This window comes from Melospiza georgiana, chromosome 2 (genome assembly GCF_028018845.1).
Source record: "Melospiza georgiana isolate bMelGeo1 chromosome 2, bMelGeo1.pri, whole genome shotgun sequence".
NCBI classification, from domain to species: Eukaryota; Metazoa; Chordata; class Aves; order Passeriformes; family Passerellidae; genus Melospiza; species Melospiza georgiana.
Genome location: NC_080431.1, coordinates 70,905,968 through 70,928,587, shown reverse-complemented (window position 1 = coordinate 70,928,587; position 22,620 = coordinate 70,905,968). Strand labels below are relative to the sequence as shown.

At 38.1% G+C, this 22,620-nt stretch overlaps 1 protein-coding gene across 1 annotated transcript in view; it reads right to left on the bottom strand.

Moving 5' to 3' along the window:
• Window positions 1–3,041: 3,041 nt before the first annotated feature.
• The window catches only part of SLC36A4 (solute carrier family 36 member 4), an 88,895-nt gene continuing 69,316 nt past the window's right edge, over window positions 3,042–22,620 (bottom strand). The window contains 1 exon segment of the mRNA XM_058045250.1: window positions 3,042–5,993. Within this exon segment, the coding sequence (XP_057901233.1) occupies window positions 5,686–5,993 (308 nt within the window). The 3' untranslated portion in view covers window positions 3,042–5,685.

Here is a 22,620-nt window from a genome sequence, read left to right as displayed (position 1 = left end):
GTTCTACAAAGAGATTATATTAGATATGAAGATGGTCCAAAAAATCAATAAACTCTGAAACTTCCAATGGCATTTATATGTCAACATTTAGAGGGCTGGATACATTAAAGGTTATTTAAATTTTGGAAAGTTGCTGAAAACAAAAATATAGAACAATCAATTCTCACTAAGTATCTAAGATACAAATGGAAATGCTCCCAAAATAAAACTTTGTTTCTGAGTGCATGTAAGAGCAAAACTGAAAGGACTTCACTGGCTTCAGTAGTTTGAGCTCACTCATTCAAAGTCAAGTAAATCCATCAGGTCAAGAGACAAATACTGTACAGCACAAATTGTCCAGAGACATCATGAAAAACAACTCACAAAATGCCACATCCACAAATTCCAAGAAGCAATTGAGCTGTTTAAAAACCACTAAAGAAACTATTACCTGAGGAAAAGGAGTGCTGGGGGGGGCACACGTACCTTTTAGCTGCAAGATGACAGAAAGCCCAAAGCTCAGCAGGACGAGGCGATGCTGCTGAGCCCCAGAGAAACCAGTTTTCCCAGGAAATACGAGGTGGGGGCAGTGTTGGAGCTGCCAAAGCTGGTAGCAGGAAGGAAGTGAGGTTGCCACAGCTCCATGTCCAGCACACAGTGATGCTGAGCACATATTCCTGATAAGCACATGACCATGTGTTTACACATCCCAAGCAGGTGTGAGCCAGGTAAGGGAAGAGGCCAATAAGAAGTGGATCCTGCAAGGTGGGATAAGGCTTTTTACCATGCCAACTGGCTCAGGTGTGGAAACTGCCCTCCAGGGCAGGTACTGGGACATTGTCATGGGTGGGAGAGAAGCTTCAGAAAATGTTTACTAAAGAAGCCCTACCATTGAGTCACAAGGTGCAGAAAGGACCCCCTTGCTTTCCAAATTCCTTTTCAGAGAGAGGAGCCCAGGCACAGCTGGATTCAGTCCTAGTTTAGTGAGAAGGCAAGAGAGACTGCACTGGTCAGGCACAGGGCATGGACAGACTGACACCTGTACTGACCATTCCCCGCTCACATGGGATTGACTGGACCCTTTTATCTCTTCATTCACTGAATCATAAAATTCCGTTTTTCCCAATACACTTTGATTCATCACTTCTCCCACCTTTGGTTGCTACTCCAAATTTCCATTACAAGTCCTGTACATGCCCAAAATACTCTTCCCATAGATCCTACAGGGTGTTCCCTTGCCCCTCTAAGCAGTAACGCTCTCAGTTTATAGAGTTATCCTGAGAGATGCTCCCCAGTCAACCTCTTTGGTGATTTTCTCACCTGGACCATGGACTGATCGCTGTGCTGTGAAAACACTACAAGAAGCCAGGTTAGGGCTCCATTTCTCTGATGAAGGTATTTTGGTTCCCCCATTTCTTTGCATTGACAGAGACTGGTCTTTAGGCACACCAGTGGCCCCTCTTCCCTTTCTTTGCCGTGCTACGAGACAAGCTCCTAATCATTTGGTGCAACCTGTGAAACATGCTCTTTTGAAATTAACCCTTATTCTGTAAGAACAGAAAACAAAGGGAATTTATTTGAAGTGGGGTTCATCCACTCACAGTTGAGCCTCTGTGCTTCTTTGTGTCTGTGCAGATGAGTGCTTTGCCACATAACCTGGCAGATTCTTTTTCTGTAATTTGAGAAGCACCTCCTTTTGGATGCAGAGAAACTTTTGCTCAACTCAATCTAAATGTCTACTTAGATGCTGCTTTCTACACCTCAGCTACTGCCTGCCTGGAGTGAATCTATGGAACTGCAAATTGGGATCAATTCGTAATTGTTAATAAAAGCATTTCAATGAAAAACAAATTAAACCAAGAATAAAAAAAAATTACTGTTATCAGATGCTACTCATCCAAGCATTCTAGAACTTGGAGATGAAACCACTGAGATACTGAGTACAAACCAATATTTAGACCAGTCTCAGTATGTACGTCCCGGCATGCTGTCAGCTCACAGACCTACATTACACCAATCAGAACTATGTAAGAGTCTGGAGGATAACTCGGTAACTGTGGGCAAGATTCAGACTTCTTATGCCATGTTAAGAAGGTCCAGGATGACCAAAACATCTGTAGATAACACACAAAATCATGGAGAAGGTTCTCCTCCCTTCCTGAAACTCCACCAAGATGTTGCAGTCATTTCTTCCATGGACAGCATGTGAAAAATGAACTTCAGTTGGTGTTGAAGCTGTATTGCTTGTTTTCTGCTAGAGAACACTTGGTCACTTGAGAAATCAGAATTATTAAATTGAGAAATCAGCAGCAGAAATACTGATTAATCATTACAGAACCAAATAAATTAAAGCAGAAGAATGGGAGGTCTGACAAGGTTCATAATACATTCCAACAATTATAGAATGGTAGTGAGTGATGTATACAGCTTCTCTAGTCCTTCATCAGGAAACATTTTAATATATAATTAATAAAATAATCACTTTTCTATTATGTCCCTCTTGCCTTTTACTCTCCCTGAGATGAACTGAGTGCAATCTCTTAGGTTGTCCATCAACTAATCTCATTCCTCACTTCTAGTCAGGAGTTTTCCAAGTTAACACTTTCCCTTCTCTGTCAACATGTTGAGACAGCACTCCATCCTTACAGATAAGGCCAAGTCCACAGCAAATCTATATAAGCTTGTCCCATTTTAAAGTGGCTGGATTTTTCTTTTTAGTTTTCTAAACAGGAACTGGAATTTCAGTGGGAACACCTGCATCTCTTTTTGCATTTAAAAATTAACTTCCTACAGCACCTCTAAAAAGATGCAGAAGCCTAACTTTAACTGTGCCCTCATGAAAACTCTTGGAGTGAGGGTGGGATTTTTCATTACTGCCTATGTGACTTTAAAATGAGATTTTTTTATCAATGAAAAATCAGTTTGAGAGCTTGCATGTGAGTCTCACGTCAGTCACCATTCCTTGGACAACTTCAAAGGTAAATTCTGCAGTAGGACAGCTATTTCTTCTAGTGATCCAGTATTGGAAACAGGCAGGATAACACTGAGTTTGCAGGGTAATTTGTAGTTTTATTGATACAGAAGATTAAAGTTTTACAGAACATCAGGCAAACCCATCCTCTTATTTGCCCAATACTTGAGGATGAACAGTTACAGACAAGAAAATTATCCAGTTACCTGTAGTGCAGCTAATGATTAAATTACATTAAAACTGTTAACAATATTATATTGTAAAATATAAGTTCATATACAGTATATAAATACAAAGGCTTTCTGCTCCTTGTCAGGAACATAAGCTAATCACACATTTTGCAGTTTAATTTAGCTTGTGCTAAAGTACATTTCCATCTTAAATATATACCTTAATGTAAACCATACCTATGAAATCTCTCAGTTTCATTCCCCGCCTCTTAACTTGCAACTAATATTACAGCACTTTAAAAGCTGAATGAACACTCTTATTCAGAAGAGGTTTCTGTCAGAATTTCCTCTCTCTTAAATCTTTGGCAATGCTTTACAGGACATTCTCATTAGTCAGACTTAGTTTTTTACCACATGACATTTTAATCTTATCCAAAGCAGGACACTCTGGTTCCTGACTCCTTCTGTCTGAAAGAGCAGGCCATGCAAATGTATGAGTGTTAAAATTATAAAAATCCTACACTGTAGGAGAAAATTGACATTGTGCAAAATACATCAATAAACATTTTAAAGATTCAAAAGATATAACATTGTTAGACTTGGCTACACTGGCCAACTGCATAAAAGCACTACTTCATACCTGGTCAGTCGGTGGCCATTCACTGCTCTGGAAACCTGTGCCTTGACAGGCTGCACTGCAGTCAGAGCAGGAAGATGTGCATGGCTCTGTCTCTGGGCCAGCCTTTCCAAGGTCTGATGGCTAAGATCAGAACCCTCAAACCCATCAAGCTGCTGAACAAGTTATCTGAGTTTCACAAGGATATGTTACATTCACTGGGTACTGGGGCCACCTCTGTAGGCTGTAGGTATCCAGCTCAGCAAATATTCATTGATAGAAGCGTGGCAGTATTCACTTGCACCTGACAAAATCACCACCAAACTCTGAACTGGACCAGTCCTTCTGCACCCTGGTAGAAGCACCTTCTCAGAGCTGCTCACCAAGACACAACTGAAGTAGAACAGATATGAATGGACTTCAAAGCCCTTTATTCTCCCAACACACAAGTAGAAGGATGAAAAAACAAGAGGAAAAGTAACTCACATTTAAATCCTCTCAGTCCTACTAAAGATGTTCCTTGCAGAAGTACTTCATGTCAAGTAAAATATGCTGTACAGAAATATATTCTATAGGTGTATGGGTAAGGTAAGTAACAGATTCACTATGAAACAGATGGAAACACTGAGATTTAATGTCTTTTAAAACAGCTTAAAGACTAAAAATCCTTCAAGATGAAAAGCTGAAGTTACCTTTTTCTTCTCTGCTAACTACCTGCGTTTGCTCCGCTGTGGCACTTCCATAAGAAAGGTTAATCTGTGGTATCACACAAGCAGACTCATCCCTTCCAAGTGCCTGCCAAGTATCTAATTTTGTCCATGCTAAAATCAAAATTAGAGGATTACTCAGAACTATTGCTTGAACAAATACATGCAGTTTAAACTACATACTGTAACAAATCCCTATCAGAAATGCCCTCATCCACATGGAGATAGAAGTGCACATTACAGTCACCAGTTGGTAGATGACAGTGGAAGAATTCTTAAGAGAAAATATAAATATAGATATATTTAGTAGTATATTACTCTAGCACTGTAATGCCAAATGGTAGATTACCAAATGGTAAATTTCTGAGGAATATACTGAAGGCAGGCAAAATATTACATATATTTCTATCTTAATTTGTATGACTAAGGTGGAGAGGTTTTGGCATAACATATTTCTTGGGGGAATGTTATGATTAAAAATATTCTGTAGAAAAAATTGTTTCTTCATAACAGGAATGAGAATGATAAATAGTTATGTTATTGCACAAACTATAGGGTTTTTAGAAAACAAGACCAAAAACAGTGCTTCAACATTTGGAGTGAAAGTCATCTATGAAGTGTGAGACAGAAAGTCAAATATGAACCCTGAAAATCAGGATTGTTCATAGGTACTCAGCCAGCAGGCTTGCTAAACAAAACTAATTTCTACCCAGATACCAACTTATGAACCTACTATTTTTTTTTCAAAAAAGACAAAAGAAGCAAAAATACGTAAAGAGCATGTTAGATACTACTTAAGGCAGAAAATAAAAATGAAAAAATAATTATTATATGTTCCAATAGAAATATAGATATGTAGTCTACAGACTTCAAGCCACAGGCAATAAAAAATACAGCATTTTATACTTTTGTATAGTTGAAATCAAGGATAAAGAAATTGTGTAAAAAATGGGTCAGGGTAACAGTTACCGAAATGTACAAAAATAAACTGCTTATCATGTGTGATGTTGAATGTTTTTGCATGAAAATAATATTGCTTTGATAAACAAAACAAAATCTTGTAACTTTTCATTCAAAGTCCAGAAGAGATATATAATTACTTTCTAAAAAAATAATGCATTTCCACATGTATATCCTATATCTTACAAACTGTACCTCTTTACACAGTACCAGTAGTTGAAAGCAGGTCCTGAGTCAAGAATTTCTTGTTAAGGAATGAAATAGTTCACAGTGCCTGGTTAATTACTTGAACCCAACCACCAAGTCTGTAGCATTTACATCTGCAGGAAAGCTCCCTGTTGCATTAGCAAGAACTGTGGATGCTGGATAAATGATTTCTTCAACCGTCACGTATGTCCCTGTTAAAAATCCAACAAATCCAACCACAGCTATAAAAACATCTTTAAATATTGTCAATAAACTTAGGTTTTCCTTGTAGAAAGTGAGGATTTCAATCAGAGGTGGCAGAATCAGTCCCAGAGTGCTGCTGCTGACAGCTCCGACGAAAGAAATCACCAGGTCTAGGCGAGGGATCAGAACTGCTACAGCACCTAAAGCATAACAGGAGAAATGGTGGCTTCAGATTCAATGTCCTCATGAGAAACAAAACTGCAACAAACACATCATCGAGTGGGTCAAGCTTTTTACAAAGTTCCATCATTCTGTATTTTTCCAGCTCCTATATAGCACTATAGAGTGTGTGAGAACTGTAGATTAATGCACATATTTGTCAGTAACCCACATCTTCATGCTCATCCGAGAGACCCAGCTTCAATTCTGAATTTCTGCATGAGCTGGCAGAGCATCAAGTTAAAGTATTCTTGTACTTACAGGGTAAAGAGATTTGGCCTGCAAATCACAGAGAAATGAAGGATATGGAATTGCAAGGAAATGTTTTAGTTTTTGGTTGTCGATAGATTTTTAGGATGAAGGAAAAAAAGCTGAGGAAGAGTAGAAGGGGCTGTTGCATGCTGCTCAGGAGACAAGGGGCAAAAATTAATTTATTTATTAATTTATTTATTAATATGTCTATTAATTTGCATAATTAATAATCTAAAAATCACATAAAATTATTCAAAATGAACAAACCTGTGTGGCTTGGCAGTCACACAGTCATTTAAGTGACTTTTACCTACCCACTTGAACAATCTTGGTTTGTACAACTGCTTTCAGTCTGTAAAATGTCGCTGTAATAGTTGCCCAGTTAACTAAATGAAAACTTGGCCCTGCCAAGAGGAGTCTGAACACAAGGCCCAGCAATCCTTTTAAGCTTGGCCAGTGTCACCTCCTGAAACTACAACAGTTACAGAAACAGAATCCGTCATGTTGGACCAGAAACACTTCTGGTTTTAACTGCTTTGGCTGGCAAGGTCCCCTAGTATTAACTCAGATATATCAGTTGTGTCATCTTTTCAGTCCTGGACTAGAAAACAGCTTTCAAAAGCCTCTATATGACCCCTGTATGTGGCAGAAATGTCTTTTTCCCCTTCCACGAATATACTGCCTTTTAACTATCAGACATTAGTGTAAAGAGCACCAGACTGTTTGCACCCTTCCACCACATCTCATTGAGACAAAGAAGCAATCATAAAGAAAGGGGAAGCAGAAAAGAGGTGCAAATGCCACCAGCATTAATACCATGCATTAATACACATAAAAATACCATGTAATATGTTTTGGTTTTTCTCTAACTCCCTTCTTCACTCTGAAGCCAAAATAAAAGCATGTTTGGTTTTAGAGCAATTTCACTGACCATATGTTATTCAGTGTTTATGGTAATGAACAAATGGAACAAGCAGGAAGGAGATCTCCACAAAATACGCGAGGATGAAAACCAAAAGGTGTGTATTAGCTTTATAATGCATAACCATGAAGTTGTGCTTTCTATTTGTAGAGTGTCTTTGCTGTGGGCTGAATGGCACCAGCTGCATCAATTCTGACACATTGTGATTATGAAAGGCAGCATACTCAAATGATGTTCCTGTTGATGTTCTCCATTGAGGACAACTTTGGGAAAACTGCACTGGAAAATACACTCAAAATTCACTTACGGAACACAAGAGCCGTCCACTGCTGTCTGGCAACTTTGCTACACATCTTAATGAAACTTGTAACTATAGAGTTCTCACATAAAAAGGAGCTAAGACTAAAATGTATAAAACTGCAGAGGGAGAGTGGATTCACTAGCTCATCCTATTTGAAAGGAACATATCACACACAGATCTGCCAGAAAAAAAAATCTATTAACTTGTTCCTGCTTGAGATGACTGTAGTTTATTAACACTGGGATTCTACAGAGATATGAGAGGCACTGTTTAGTCAAAGAAAAACTGGGCAGAGACAGAAGTGGAAACCTTAAAAACATCCTGGCACTCAAAAATAGGTAAGACAGGTTTTTTTATCCCACTGTTAGGATGGACCTACTCAATGCCAAACATATTCTTCCATTTCATGATGTGACATTTGAAGACTGGAAATGTCACATGCTTATGCATTATCCAGGACAAAGCTGAATGAAAGGCAAAAGGAATTATGCCAAAGTTAATAAAAGTCACTAAATACCCACCACTGTAACTTTTGCAGCCAGAAATGTTCAAGCCACAAGAGTAGGCACCATAAACGTACAAACAATACAAGATGAGCACTCAGACCACATTGCTATGTGTGATACTTACACAGCCATACAGAGTCCAAAAGTAACTGAAAAGTGCAGCTGAAGTGTATTGCAGTGTCTGGTAAAACTCCCAGCTAATGACTATGTTGAATGTGTTGTTCTAAAGTAAAAGAGAGGGCTGCACACTTATTATCTTGCCAATTCAATAGATGTAGTGGGTGTATTCATTAAATATAGATTTTCAACTTCTGTAATAGACCTCTTTCAGTTCCACATGTGTCCAGAGTTTAGAAGGCGCTCATTAATTTATGGTTCATAGTTTTGATTCCAACACTTATTAAAATAATGAGACTATGTTTCATATTTTTTAATTGGAAAAAAATCCAACTCAAGTTTGTAATTGCTTCAAGTTACAGAAAAACAAAATGCAGTGTGTTGATTTGAATCTCATCAAACGTTTGTCTGACTCATACAAATTTGTATTAATCTGGATATTGCTGTGGGAGGAAGTTTGGAAAAGTCTTTCAAGGTTTTAATTAGTGTCTTATTTATTCCCTAACAAGCCAAGAGAAATACAATGCATGTTTATTACCTACCAAAGAATGTATTCAAGAGTTAAGAAAGGGCTTCTTTTTCCAGAAGCAAATAAGGGGCATTCCTACAGGTAGGAAGCCTAATTTTCCCAGCCATTTGTAGGTTTCAAAAATACAATGTAAAGAAGAAATTCTGATCCTTCATCAGCAGTTATGAAACCTTCTGGTTTGGAAGCTCAGCTGAAGAAGTAACTTCTGTATTAGTAATAAGACCCTTTTTTTTTGGTCAACAGTTAAATTGTCTTTAGGCTTGAATAAAGAGTGTGGGTCATATGAACAAAACATTCTGCAGAGATAACAAAAGGTATAATCATATTGATTCTACCTTAAACTCTGCAGTGTAATCTCAAAACCTACAACTCATGGTTTCTCCAGCCTCTCTCAGCTATGTAGCTCCACATTTGGGTCAGCTGAGACTTTTTAAGGAGATGAATGCTATACTGCAATGTTTAGATTTTCTTAAGGGACATAACACCCCAGTGGGATGATACTCTTAATTTTATTATCTTTATTTTGTAGTGCTGCTTCTTTTACAACTTTTTGTTACAGAATCAGCGTATTAGTTGCCAGACTTGCTTCTTGGGAGGCAATTCCAGTAAGATTGCTGGGGAGGAACGAAGTTTTGCCATTTCCACCCAACCTAAATGCATTATACCTGCTGATGAAGTCAAATAGGTGATTACTATATTCCAATACTTCCTCCAATAATCAAATATTGTGCTACCTTACTTATATCAGAAAGTAATGCATATTCCATGCTAAATCCTTGAGCAGGACAGGCACAGCTGTAATCAGGATTCATGGATGTAAGTAAAGATTGAATATAACTTTGGTCCTATACATAGATAGTTGAAAAGCAAAGCATATTATGACTTCATCAGGACACTTTAATCACAGAACTTACTTAAAAAGCCTTTATTCCCATACTTCTAGTAGAACTTAATTAATTTATAAGCATCTTTAGGACCTCAGAAACCAATTCTGAAATTTAAAATGCTAATAATAATAATAATTTCTACTATATTTTTCTTTTCCTCAATAATAAAGCTATTTAATACTTCTTCACTAAAATCATTAAAAGAAATCATTTTTCTGATAACAGCAGATTTTAGATTTTATCTAGGTACTCAAACATAATTCTGACAAAGAAAACCAGGTTAGTGGTATTCAAATGTTGCATCTGAAAAAAATAAGTAGTACATACACTACCAGATCAGTAGTATGGCACAAAAAAACTTGTCCTAACAACAGGTTTTATAAATAGGCATAGTCAAAAAGACTGGGGGCTTCTTAAGTACCAAAAATGTTGGATATTACTAGGGAGTGGTAAGTTCATACAATTGAAAAGTAAAGTAATTGTCTCAAGTGATACACAACCAGTTCTCTTCAAAGGGAAGTGACAGTGCTGGGGAAGCCCCTGTCCTGCAGGAAGCCAGCATACACCAAACTTTCTATTTGTACCACTTTTCCAGGACCAGAGAGCAGACTACAACACTGACGGGTGTCTGACATCCACATGACCTTCCAAAAACACAAAACAAAATTGTATTCTTAGCATACAGATGTCTATGATATGGTAAGGAATGGATCCCTTCCAGGAGTTAAAATTGCCAAGAATTCTGCCTGTAGGTAAAACAGCAATTCACAATTTCAGCCTGAATGCTCTTTCCTATCCAATATCCCAGGCTGCCCCCTCTGTCCATCTTTCTTTACTGCAGTAGTGCTCACCCACTCAGTCTGCCATCCTTTTCTTCCCTCCCCCTACTGCAGTGTTTCCTGGATCCCCTTCCTTAATGCAGCACCTGTGTATTTCCTTCCAACTCCCTCCTCCTTTTCTGCAACACTTCCCTCCACACTGCCCAAGGTTTTTTTCCTTTATCTTTTGTGAGAATGGGAGAACATTTCTCTGATATGGACTGCCCCAGAAGGCTCAGCCAGTTTGGCTGCAAGGGGCAAACGCGTGCAGGCTGGACAACTGGCAAGTCAAGATAACATCACCTCCCCAATCCTACATCACAATTAAAACTATTCACCTTTTAAAAATAAATGTCAAAGTCTAACAAAATCTAATGTTTCCGTGAGAAGTTGCTCGTGTAAATTAATAAAAAAGAATGCCTTTCACAGTGGACACCAAACTGTTTTGATACATATGTACAAAGGAATATGAGACCAAGTAAAAACTGTTATCTATCTGCAGATAAACCAACGCAAATAATAACTTAAGAACATTTGTGAATAATTTACATGTTGATACCTGCAGTTTAAAAGAAGGATTTTAGTTAAAGATTCTGGCATAATTTTACTTTATTTTTTGCTAAAAATGATAATTAACATAGGGGTTTAGGTGGTGTTTGTCTCAGCTGTTGAGACATTAAGACTCTAAGATACATATAGAAGGTAATTTTTTAAAAATATATTTTGATTGTCTTCACAAAAAGTAATTTTTTTAATCCAATTTTCTAAAAGGCAGACTTTTAAATTTGCTCAATCTCAAACCAAAACTAAATGTGAAAAGGAACAAAGCAGAAGACATGTTGCAGTTATATATGAGGTGACAAATTCTACTTGCACATTGGAGAGAAGGAGGGACAGCTTGCACACAGGACAACCACACACATCATCTAGTTTGGCTTTGTTCCCTTTGGAATGAAAAACTCCTTCATCTTTATCTTCCTGCAACACACAGTATGAGAGAAACATAAAGTACTTCACATCACTTGCCCTCATACTATACCACCACATTTTTTATTGCTTTGTCCTGTGCTAGAAGGAAAGACCAGACTCACACAGGAGAAGATGGTTTCAATACCCTAATCTTTCACAAGCAGAGGTGATACAGGTCACTGCCCTGACACACAGCAGGGAATGGGCAGATCCATTCCTTCCCCAGAGCCCCCCACCTTTCTCAAACATGTAAATAAATTCAGGTTTTACAGCATTTGCATCCAAGATGTCAAAACTGTTATTAGAAGGGTTTTTATTATTTTTATTCCTTAAGCAGAAAGACACATGAAGAATGACACCAGACCAAAGAGCAATTTAACAGCACTATTGAGTCCACTCTTCTTACCAGGCTACTTAAAATACCTCCAGCCAGGGCAAAGGACTGGCACATACCACTGCTATGAGACAGCTGTTTCAAGGCAGCATTCCCTCCTTGCTCCACTAATAAAATCACTCCCCTTAAGCTGTCTGTGTTCTAGATAACCCCAAAATTCAGGCAGTGCAATTATTTCAGATTACAGCTTCCACAACCTGCACCCATTTTAAGCAAAATCCAGTGTCACAAAAATCTAGTGCAGGAGGAGGCAGTGTGAGCAGGTGTGGTTTCATAGGGACAGGGATGAAGCAGCAGTGACACAGCTACAATGCAATTCTTCCCTCTATTCTCCTCCTTGGGACCACCCAGACTGACTTCTCTCTCTGAGCCAAATGTCCAAGTGGAAGTCAATGGTAGCTTGGCCTCTTCATCCTGTTCTGCCTGTCCCCATCAGATCTTCAAAATTAATGTATTTTTACTAAGCACCCCCCTTAGATGGCAGCAAACCAAGAAAACCAGGCTGTGAGAGGCCAAGGAACGTCCTCACACTGCAGTTTGTCCAGAACTGCAGTACCAAGTGGTCTTCACAAAATCAGTAAGCAGACATGCTTGGCCCAGCACACACCAGATTAGGTGGAAATGTATTTGACCATTTAGTTAACTACAAACCATGTGGTCAGAAATGCATCCTGTTTCAGGCTGTCAGATGTGAAGCATTTTATTTATTCATTTGTCTCTGCAGTAAATTTATTTGAGCTTTGCTGCTGATACTTTATCATAAAAAAAAATTTAAGACATTCTCCAGTGAAATAATGCAGCCAGCTGTTAACATGCATTTCTGGATTCAAGGAATGAATGCAAAGCATACAGCAACACTCAGTAATACTAAGCTACAAATGGATGATCCTAGACCATAAAAGTACTGGCACTTCCCACTGGCAGTCTCCTTCTGATTCTACAGGCTCACCAGAAATGAGTCCACAATTGAACTTTTGTCCTCTTTGTCTCACTCTCTCAAAATAATTTGTGGCTCTGAGACAGCTGAAAGGTTTTGAAACACATAAGCAAAAAATAATGTTTGCTTATCCAAGGACAAGACTGTTTTTGCTACAGAGAGCAGAGGTGAAGAAAAGAGTCAGGACGCGTGGTTAAGCCTTGAAGAGCCAGCCATACTGCTTCCAATGATGCTAAAGAATGATATTTTCCAATATTCACCATCACCACTCCATACTCCCCAATCTTTCTCTTGGATGCACTGCATATATCAAGCTATCCCACAGGAAAGTAGGTGGGGATACATGGCTGCTACTTTGTAGTTTCATAACAAAAGCAATAATAAATTCAAATAATTTTGTATTAAAATTTTATATTAAAAAGTTTGTCTTGCCATTACCCTTGAAAATAAAATTTTCATTATATGCCTTTTGATTACTACATAAAGCAAGAAATAATGTGGTGAAGATGAAATTGAACACACTTAGCTTTAATCTCAAGCTAATATACTTTGCTCCATAAACACATAAATATGAAGGAGAAACATCACCAAAGACACCTTTAGGAATAGTAAAAACTACTTATCTTTATCCTTCAGGCTTCTTTTCCCATTTCATAATACAATTTTACATTTCTTTAATAAAGATAATTGAAGAAACAGATGATTAAGATGACAAGAAGCATCTGTTATTTTGGAATCCTTTTGTAGTAATAGAATCCATCAGGGTGCCATAAATTGTAACAATCATGTCAGGTAAATTATCTTCTCTAATCACCGCCTAAGGACTAAACAATATATTAAGTAATAGAATGAGTTAGCCCTCTCTCACCAAGTATTAAAAAAATTAACATAACAAGGAGATTATGCTCTAAATAGCCTTTAAGAAACTTCTAAGTCTCTAACCCATGTTTTTGGGGAGCAGGTATTATTTATATGTGCTACAGCTTCCACCAGCAGGAACAGATTAATTTGTAGAATTTCCAAACAAGGAAGTGTACCAGACCAGTTTGATTAATCAGACAATTCATCACAGAGCTCTGTAGTAAGAAAAACCACAAAGAGGAGATTTAAGCGAGGACATACCATAAAAGAGAAATTTAGAAACATCACATGGAGAAGTCTGGATGTTCAGAAAATTCTACTAAACAGACACATTTAAGGGATGCTACAGGTAATAAGAAAAGCTTTTACAACCACACTGACAACAAAAGGCTGGAAGGAGGAAAGTGAGCCTGCTCCTGGATGGAGTGTGGGATTTAGGGACAGCACACCCAGCAAAGGCTGAGGTATCCAGTGCTGCCTTGGCCTCAGTCAGCCTCCCAGTCCCTAGTGTCAGTGCAAGACCTCAGTAAGAAAAATTTCCTTTGGGAGATGAAGATTGAATCAGGGATTATTTGAGACAACTCAGACCATAACAATCTACAGAACATGAAGAGTTGAATTCAAGAATGTTGAAGAGAACTGGCCAATGTCCTTCTAACATCACTCTGTATTGTCTTTTACAAGTCATGGAATCTGGGGGAAATCCCTGGTGACAAGGGAAATTAAATGTTGTCAAGAGAGGCCAAAAGAGTAACAGAGGGAAATACAGGCAAGTCATAATTACTTTGGTCCTTGGAAAAATCATGGAGCAAAGTCATCTTGGAGCATATTGCAGGGCTCATGAAGGAGAAAAGAGTATCTGGGGACAGAAAATTAATGGATTTATGTAGGAGAAATCATGTCTGACCATCCTGATAGCATTCTTTGATACAATGTCTGGATTTATGGATGAGAGGAGAGCAGTAGATGTTATTTACCTCAATTTTAGGGAGGTCTCTGACACTGTCTGCCACAATATTCTTGTCTGAATGGAGGGAAAACAGAGAAGCAAAGAACCTTAATGGATCAAACAATAGCTGTTAATGGGTTGTGCTCTACCTGGAGGCTGGTAGAAATCCTACAGCTAGTAGGGAAAGTAAAAGCTTCCTGTAACTGATAAAAATGCTAAATGATCACTTAAGATGACATGAATTATGTTCTTTAAACCTAGAAAATGATAATGTGCTCACCACAACACTAATATCTAAATATGTCCCTGTATCACAAAGTACCAGTGTTGAAAGTGAGCTGACATCACATTTAAGTAATTCATTCACATTAATTTACATCATTAATTTTTAATCCTGATTCAAAACTGGATCAAATTTGATATTTTAACAGTGATATTTCATAGTACTTTTATGAAAATGGCTTAAAAACATATTATTTCCTGCTTATTGATAACTTCAGATTACACATCAGATTATTTAAGTAACAGCTAAGTACTTTACTACACAAAATTATTTATTCCACAGAGAAATTTTAGCCATTTTCAAATGGGAAGCCACACTCTGATTTCACACAATGTTAAAAGTTTTTCATAAAAAGCAAATACCTGGATTCTCATGTTGTTTTTAAGTATCTGAATTGGCCTACTTATTTTGGGCTGTGAAAAGCAGAGGTTTTCAGTATGATTAGCAGCTGTAGCATATGGCACTTACTCTATTATTACTGACATAGTAATAAATAACTTGTGAGCTTGCTGCAACGTATCAAAAGTAAATTAAAAAATAATGCCCTTAAAAAGATAACAATCACCACCAACCACACTGCAGTGGGATGACCAGTGCATTTCCAAAACAATGCTTTGCAACAGCTGCTGTCAGAGGCACGGGCTAGTGAAAGCCTGCTGTGGTGATTGATCATAGAGAAACAAGAAGCTGCCAAGAGCCTTGGCTTCCTGGGGAGGATCATGTGGTTGAGGTTCAGCTCCCTGTGTTGACAGTACTGAATTATGGCCTGCAGTCCAAATCCATCAGAAAATGCAGTCATCTGCAGATGTTTTTAGTCTTAATTTGTTGGTATTTCACCTCACAAAATGAAGTTCAAAGAGAAGCAGCTTGCTTCAATCACATGGGTGAACTCACCTCCGGCCCAGCACAGGGAAATTCAGGCACAGCTCCTGTGCTCTCCCAGCATCCCATCAGCCGAGCAGGGATCACACTTTGCCACTGTCTGGGAACACTCACTGCATGCTAAGCACACCCAAGGGAAGAGGCACCCTCCTAGGCATTCTTTCTTAGTTTTTTTTTGACCCAAGTGAATCAATACCCAACAAAAATATGTGATTGCATATCAGAAGCCTGTACCAACACATATTATCCTTTATCCGTAATTTACAAAGAGCTCACCATCAGCTTTTCACCTTGATGGTGAAAAAATGACCTAGTGCTTACAGCAGAATAGGGGAATTCAGGTTGGACATGTTCCTCCAAGGACTAAGGCTTAAGTCCCAAATAGTGGGTTTTCACCTACAAAATTACCATTCAATTATTTTTTTTCTAAATAAGGAACAGGGCTTGTCTTATGTGAGCAGAAACTTTTTTCCTGGCTATCCTCAAATGCTTTGCATTCTGTTTCAGGGGTGTTTTTTTTCCCCATACCAACTCTATCTTTGGTAATGCTTTTAAGTGGAGAATGAAATTATTATATGTGAATATACTATATAAAGCAGTATGAACTCCTGCAGAATAAAAGACAATACTAAATATCAAGCATAAGATATTACTTTGTAATAATGTTATTTTTAAGTAGCAGATATTACAGCCACCATATCAACTAATAAAGCCAACCAAAAAAAAAAAATCACATAGTAGTATACTACCTCCATACTTTGATACAAATACTGGCCTTAATTAAAATTTATTGGAACATTCTTGTGGAAATTATTATGTATATTTGCTGTCTGTGGTCCTCATATTACTAAAAAATGATTTGCAATTAGTTGCAAACTAGTTTAAAAAAATTACTTGTAAACTAGCAAAGAAAAAAGGTAAATTCCAGTATGTTTGAAATTCACCAAACCCCTAACTTTTTACTGTCCAAAAAATTCCTATAATTATTTCATTGTTAGCTCTGGACCACACTGTTATTCAGAATATAATATTCAAATCTAGAGTAATTTCGTAAAACAAAATTCACCTTGAGGGTTAAGTATAGGCAAGATCTTACATTACTTTGGTGTTCCCAAAACACTGATCTGAATGTTGGAGCAATATTTTACACTCAACCTAAACAGACCTGAACCTAAACCACTTTATTCATTGCTAAGAGCTTTGTAAATATTGATTTAAGGATGTGATTATAAGCATGGAGTTAGAATATTGATCTACCCATTTTCAGTGTAAGAATCACTTTAGAAAACAAGTGAAACACAAAATTGCCACGAATTTTTTCAATTAGGAGAGATAATACTGCTGTTTATAAATCAGATGAGCAAGAATTTAATTAGTTTCCCTCTGGAAAAAGCGATGAAAGAAACAAGAAAAGGGAACAATGAAAATACTCACAAGAGAATGGTATCATCAAATGGTATCAGAATGGACTGGGAGGATTTCCAACATAAATAAAAGGACAAAAAAATACAGTAGATCTGTATTTGAGTAAAATGGGACTCATGATAAGATAGATCAGTGCTGACTGCTGGTTTCTGGGCATAAACAAAAACTGATGGATGGATCATCTTGAATGTCTAATACAGTCAGACAACACAGCAAGTCAAAATTTTGCTATCAGTGTCATGAACAAATATCCATACCTCAGTGGTAATGCTCTGTATTTGTTTTAATGCAAGCTTAGTGTTTTACCCCATGGAAGGAAATACTCAGTATATTTACTGGGTAATTATACTTAATTAGCAAAATAATTTTAATAGTTTAATTTTATAAAATGTGGCTATTTATTTGCATGCATTACATAATATTGATTACAGTTCATTATAAAATTATTACTTCAGATACTGTATGAAAAACCAAAAGATAAAGGAAGAAATTCTGTATTTAAAAGCACCAAGTGTTGACAGATTAGGAACAGGTCTATGAGATCCCTTCCCAAAGACCTTGAAGGATCTACTACAAATGAAATGAAAAACAGTTTTTGTGCTAAGGAACAGTCCGATTTTATCCCTTGCCTTTGTTATCTCAAGGTATTTCATACACTGTCAAGAAAAGGGATTCTTTTTGGATGACACAAATCACTCAATAATTACAGTGTAAAAAAGAAAGTCCTTCAACAAGAAGAAAAAGAAAATGACAATGTTTTATCCATCCCTCCTTTTCATGGCATGAGTTTACAAGTATATACTACAATCAGGTCATCCAGCCATTTCTAGGCATCCTCCTCTTTGGAGTGAGTTGCAGTATTTCAGTAAGCCAGGGGAAGGAAAAACACATAAAAAACCAAAATAAAGCAATAATGCCAAAACCATAACACTACAAGGATTTAATTAATTTAAATGTGCTATAAATTTTTCCTTATTTTTGCTCTATCACTTTAAAGCTGCCTTTATTATGACAAGCAATCTTTGAAGTACTAGCTCTGCAGTCTGGTGCAGTCATTATAATCAATCCACAGAGGACTTAATTCTCACATAGTTCCCTTGGTTTCTCAAGACTAAGAGTTTGCTGCTTATTACACATGGTAAGGGTGGATGAAACGAAACAACGATTAAAAATTGCTAATTTTGACCTAATGCAGTTCAGAAAGCACAACAAGCTGCTACCACTCAGAAACCAAGGCAGAAATTTGAAAACCTTTGTGAGATCAGCTTATCAAGCCACAAATCATGAGTAACACACAGGCATCATTAATATTCTAGCTTTTATGCTTATTTGAAGCACTAGCAAAGAAAATGCCTGGAGTGACTAATTCCAGCTATGAAGTAATTTTTAAGAGACAACTGAAAGCAAAGCAATGTTTCACCCTTATTGAAAAGAAAAAGAGGCACTAGGATGCAGGTATACAAACCAGCACAAAAGTTATACTTTGATGGCCCTGAGTATTTGATTTATTTCTGTTTTCAATATGCAGTGGAAACCTCTCAAACATTTTCAAGGAATACTTTTGCTACTTTGCAATTTTCAAAACACTTACTTGCAACCTGCTTATCATTTGTGGTATTTTGAAAAACTCTGTACATTTGGCTCTCTGCACAGCAATCTATCTACGCTTCAGGAAAAATGCATTTCCTCATCAATAAATTAGGAAAGTATTTTGAAAGTAAGTTGCAACCCAACTTTGCAGCACTGTTCTGCTGGATCTCATTTTAAGAGACTTACAATCAATTTTTGATTTTCTTTTTCACTCAGTGAACATTAAATATGGTATTTAGCTATTCAAATTTCAAATGCCCTCTCATCCTAACCTAGAAATACAAATTAAGATCAGTTTTCTCATTTTTACATGAGCTCATACCTTTTGTGTGATGTTGACTGCACTTCCCCTGCCTCCCCTGAGAAAGCAGAGGTTGCTCTTCAACAAGTGCTGCTACAGAAACATAATCAGACTTCCCGTCACTCTTAAATTTACATAAAATCCTACCTAAATGCCCTCTGTCAATTGAGTGATCTCCAGAATCCCACAACCATAGCACACAGAAGTACGTGCCAGTTCTCCAGTGAATTCTCCACATGGACAGAGTCCTTAGCAAGGAATTCACTGGACCACAGTTTGACACTAGAGCCAGTATGTTGCTGGTCTACTTAGACGTGTTAAAAATAATTACCACAAGAAAATCAAAACAAAATGTCTGCAATGTGTAAATGTAAAACGTACCTGGAGATGTTTAGAGGAATTATTTCCTTCTTGCTCAGCAGTCAAATCTTTCTGTGTGCTGCATTTGTGGCTAAAACATGAAAGTGTGCACATCATTGCTTTAAACAGGTCCCTGATCAGTTAGCTGAACTAGTAAGACCATTTTCTTCTACCAGCTTATTGTGAGCACACATTTCCAAAGAGAAATGGAATCCCATAGGCCATGTCTGAGCCAGAGTTTTTGTCTGGTTTTCTAGTTTGAGTTAGGAAGTCATACTCCAAGGGAGAAATAGCTTCTGTGTCTACGTTGCAAAGACTGGTAACAACTTGACTAGTAGCAACATCTCTTAGCATTTTGCTCCATATTTTACATATGTTCCTGAAGGGTATTTGACAATAACTTTCATCTTCCTTTCTCATAGAATTACCTAGCTCCTCAGTCATATTCACTTTCTTGCTAAGTAGAATGTTTGATAGGTCTTAATTATAGTGTGTATCTGAAAATGGCTTGGAATTGTATCTAAATGACTTTCAAAAGTATCCTAAGTAAGATTTTAAGTCTCCCCATTAAGTACTCAGACTTCACTGTCAATCAGTCAGAGGATATCATTGAGCAAATAGTGCTTAGCTGGTTTTGCTCAACATTTTTGCATCTATTCTTCCTCAAAGCTGCACCACTCCCTAACTAAAATATTTACTGAGCTGGCTCCTCTGGAGAGGACAGTGTTCAGCATCTCCCAACTTACTAATGAGCCTGCTTATCTTTACTGGCAACATAAATATCCTGTCTGCAAAGAGCAAAATCAATAAAGGGATTAACTGACTATCCCATTCTTCTTTTAAGCCACAGCCACAGGGAAGACCACTTGACCAAACACTCACATCACTCTGGGCTGATTGATACCACTAAGATACAGACAGAGCTTTATAAGAAAGGGAAAACAATTTGTGCTAAACAATAAAATTAGGCAGTTGTATGAACATTTGCCTATATATAATGCCTTTCCTTAACCCATACTTGTAAGAAATAAAGATCAATTCAGCAACACAACCATGGGACAGAGTAAAGATTACAAGATATGACAGCCTGAGACAGAGTTCTAATGCCTAAAATTCCCAAGATTTTATTGAGTAAATTCTTCAGACTTCATTTTCTGCTTTGCAGAGAAATATAAAGAAATAAATATAAACTTCAGAACTGTATGTTTTCTTTAATGAGATGGCTCACACAAGTAAGCTTATTTATTCAGTGCTGCAAACCAGAGAAGTCATCCCCTGGCTAATGGACCCATTTGTTCTTTTGCTCTAAAGTGGCTTCCACAAAAAGACAAGCACATTCTGTGACAATCTGTTTTGAGCTAGAGAATCACAAAATATGTCAAGTTGGAAAGGATCCATATGGATCACCAAGTCCCAACTTCCTGCTCTTCACAGAAGCCATCTAAGCTGGTTTTCAAATGTTAGGGAGACTTCATTTCCCTAGGCCATCAGACACTGCCTGCACAACACTTTCAGAAGTTTGTTTTCTCTCTGCTGACTCACCCCTGCCCTGAAAGTAGTTCAGTTTCATTTTTATGTTACTAATTCACTGTTGATTAGAGTTTATCCTGGGCTGTGTAGGCTAGGATTAAGCTAGAAAAGCAAGAGATCAGGAAGAGTAAATGATTTTTAAAGAATTTCTGAAGGGCAAGCTGCAACCTACCACTGAAAGGACAATGAAATACCAATACACTGAGAATTAGTAACAATGCAAACCCAAACCCAACCTACAGGAGGGCTTTGGCCATGATAAAAGCAGTAATTTCAGCTGGCTGCTCCAGTAAGAGACCACTAAAAGATCACTGTGCAAATTATGCTACAACTATGATAGCCTTATCTTTAGAAAACAGTTATTTTTTTCTTTCATAGGTTTTACCTCTGTTGTTATGGTCATTTTATACTTAATTCTAGTTCAAACATATTAGTTCAATTTGCATCAAAACTCTCCATCAGAAAACTGAAGTTTTTTGCTCTTTAACTTCCATACCAAAATCAGTTCAGCACAACTTATTCCTGAGCTTTGTGCTTTAGCTCTGCTAAACACCACAAAAAAAGTTTTGTCCCAGAATAGCTTCAATATTTGCTACAATGTTTAAGATGTTTTTGTTAATTGATGACGACATTGACAAAGGGATTGAACACATGCTCAGGAAGTCTACAGATGACACCAAGCTGAGTGGTACAGTTGATGCTCCTGAAAGATGGGATGCCATCCAGAGGGACCTGGACAAGAAATGGGTCCATGGGTCTCAGGAGGTCTTGTTAAGGGTGCTGCACCTGGGTTGGGGCAACCCCTTGCATCAGCTCAGGCTGGGAATGAACAGGTCAGAGCAGCCCTGCCCAGAAGGACTTGGGGGTGCTGGTGGGTGAGAGGCTGGACACGGCCCAGCCGTGGGCACTCCCAGCCCAGGCAGCCAATCCTGTCCTGGGCTGCATCCAAAGCCCCGTGGGCAGCAGGGCCAGGGAGGGGATTCTGCCCCTCTGCTCTGCTCTGCTCAGACCCCACCTGCAGGGCTGTGTCCAGCTCTGGAACCCCCAACACAAGAAGGATGTGGGCCTGCTTGAACAAGTCCAAGCAAAGGCCACAGAGATGATCAGAAGGATGGAACATCTCTCCTACAATGAAAAGCCAAGACACTGGTGAGAGAGGTGGGGTTGTTCAGCCTGGAGAAGAGAAGGCTCTGAGGACACCTTCTAGCACCTTCCAGTACCTAAAAGGTGCTTACAAAAGAGCTGGAGAGGGACTTTTCACAATGGCACACAGTGAACAAGGACAAGAACAAGCAGTAATAGTTTTAAATGGAATGAGGATGGGCTTACATTAGATGCCAAGAATAAATTCTTTGATGTGATAGTGGTGAGACTGGCACAGGCTCCACCCCTGGAAGTGTTTAAGGCCAGGCTGGATGGGGCTCTGAGCAACCTGTTCTATTGGAAAGTGTCTCTGCCCATGGCAGGGGATTGGAACTAGATGGTCTTTAAGGTCCCTTCCAACCCAAACCATTCAAGTGTGTGTACCCAGATGGAGGCCATCAAGAGCACTGGATCATGTAGTCCTACTGCAGTTTAAATGGCTTCCTGAGAGAAACATAGCACACTTTTTGATCTCAACTTTTATTACTGGCAGGCTTGTCACTTTCAATTCAATGAGTGTCAAACAGTTACAAAGCTGCATCAGGATAAGTAGTTGAAAACAGCACATCAGCTGATTCGGCTGTTGCCATACTAATGCTCTTCTGAAAACCCTGAATTAGCTACACTAAAAGAAATGGAGATGGAAAGAGGA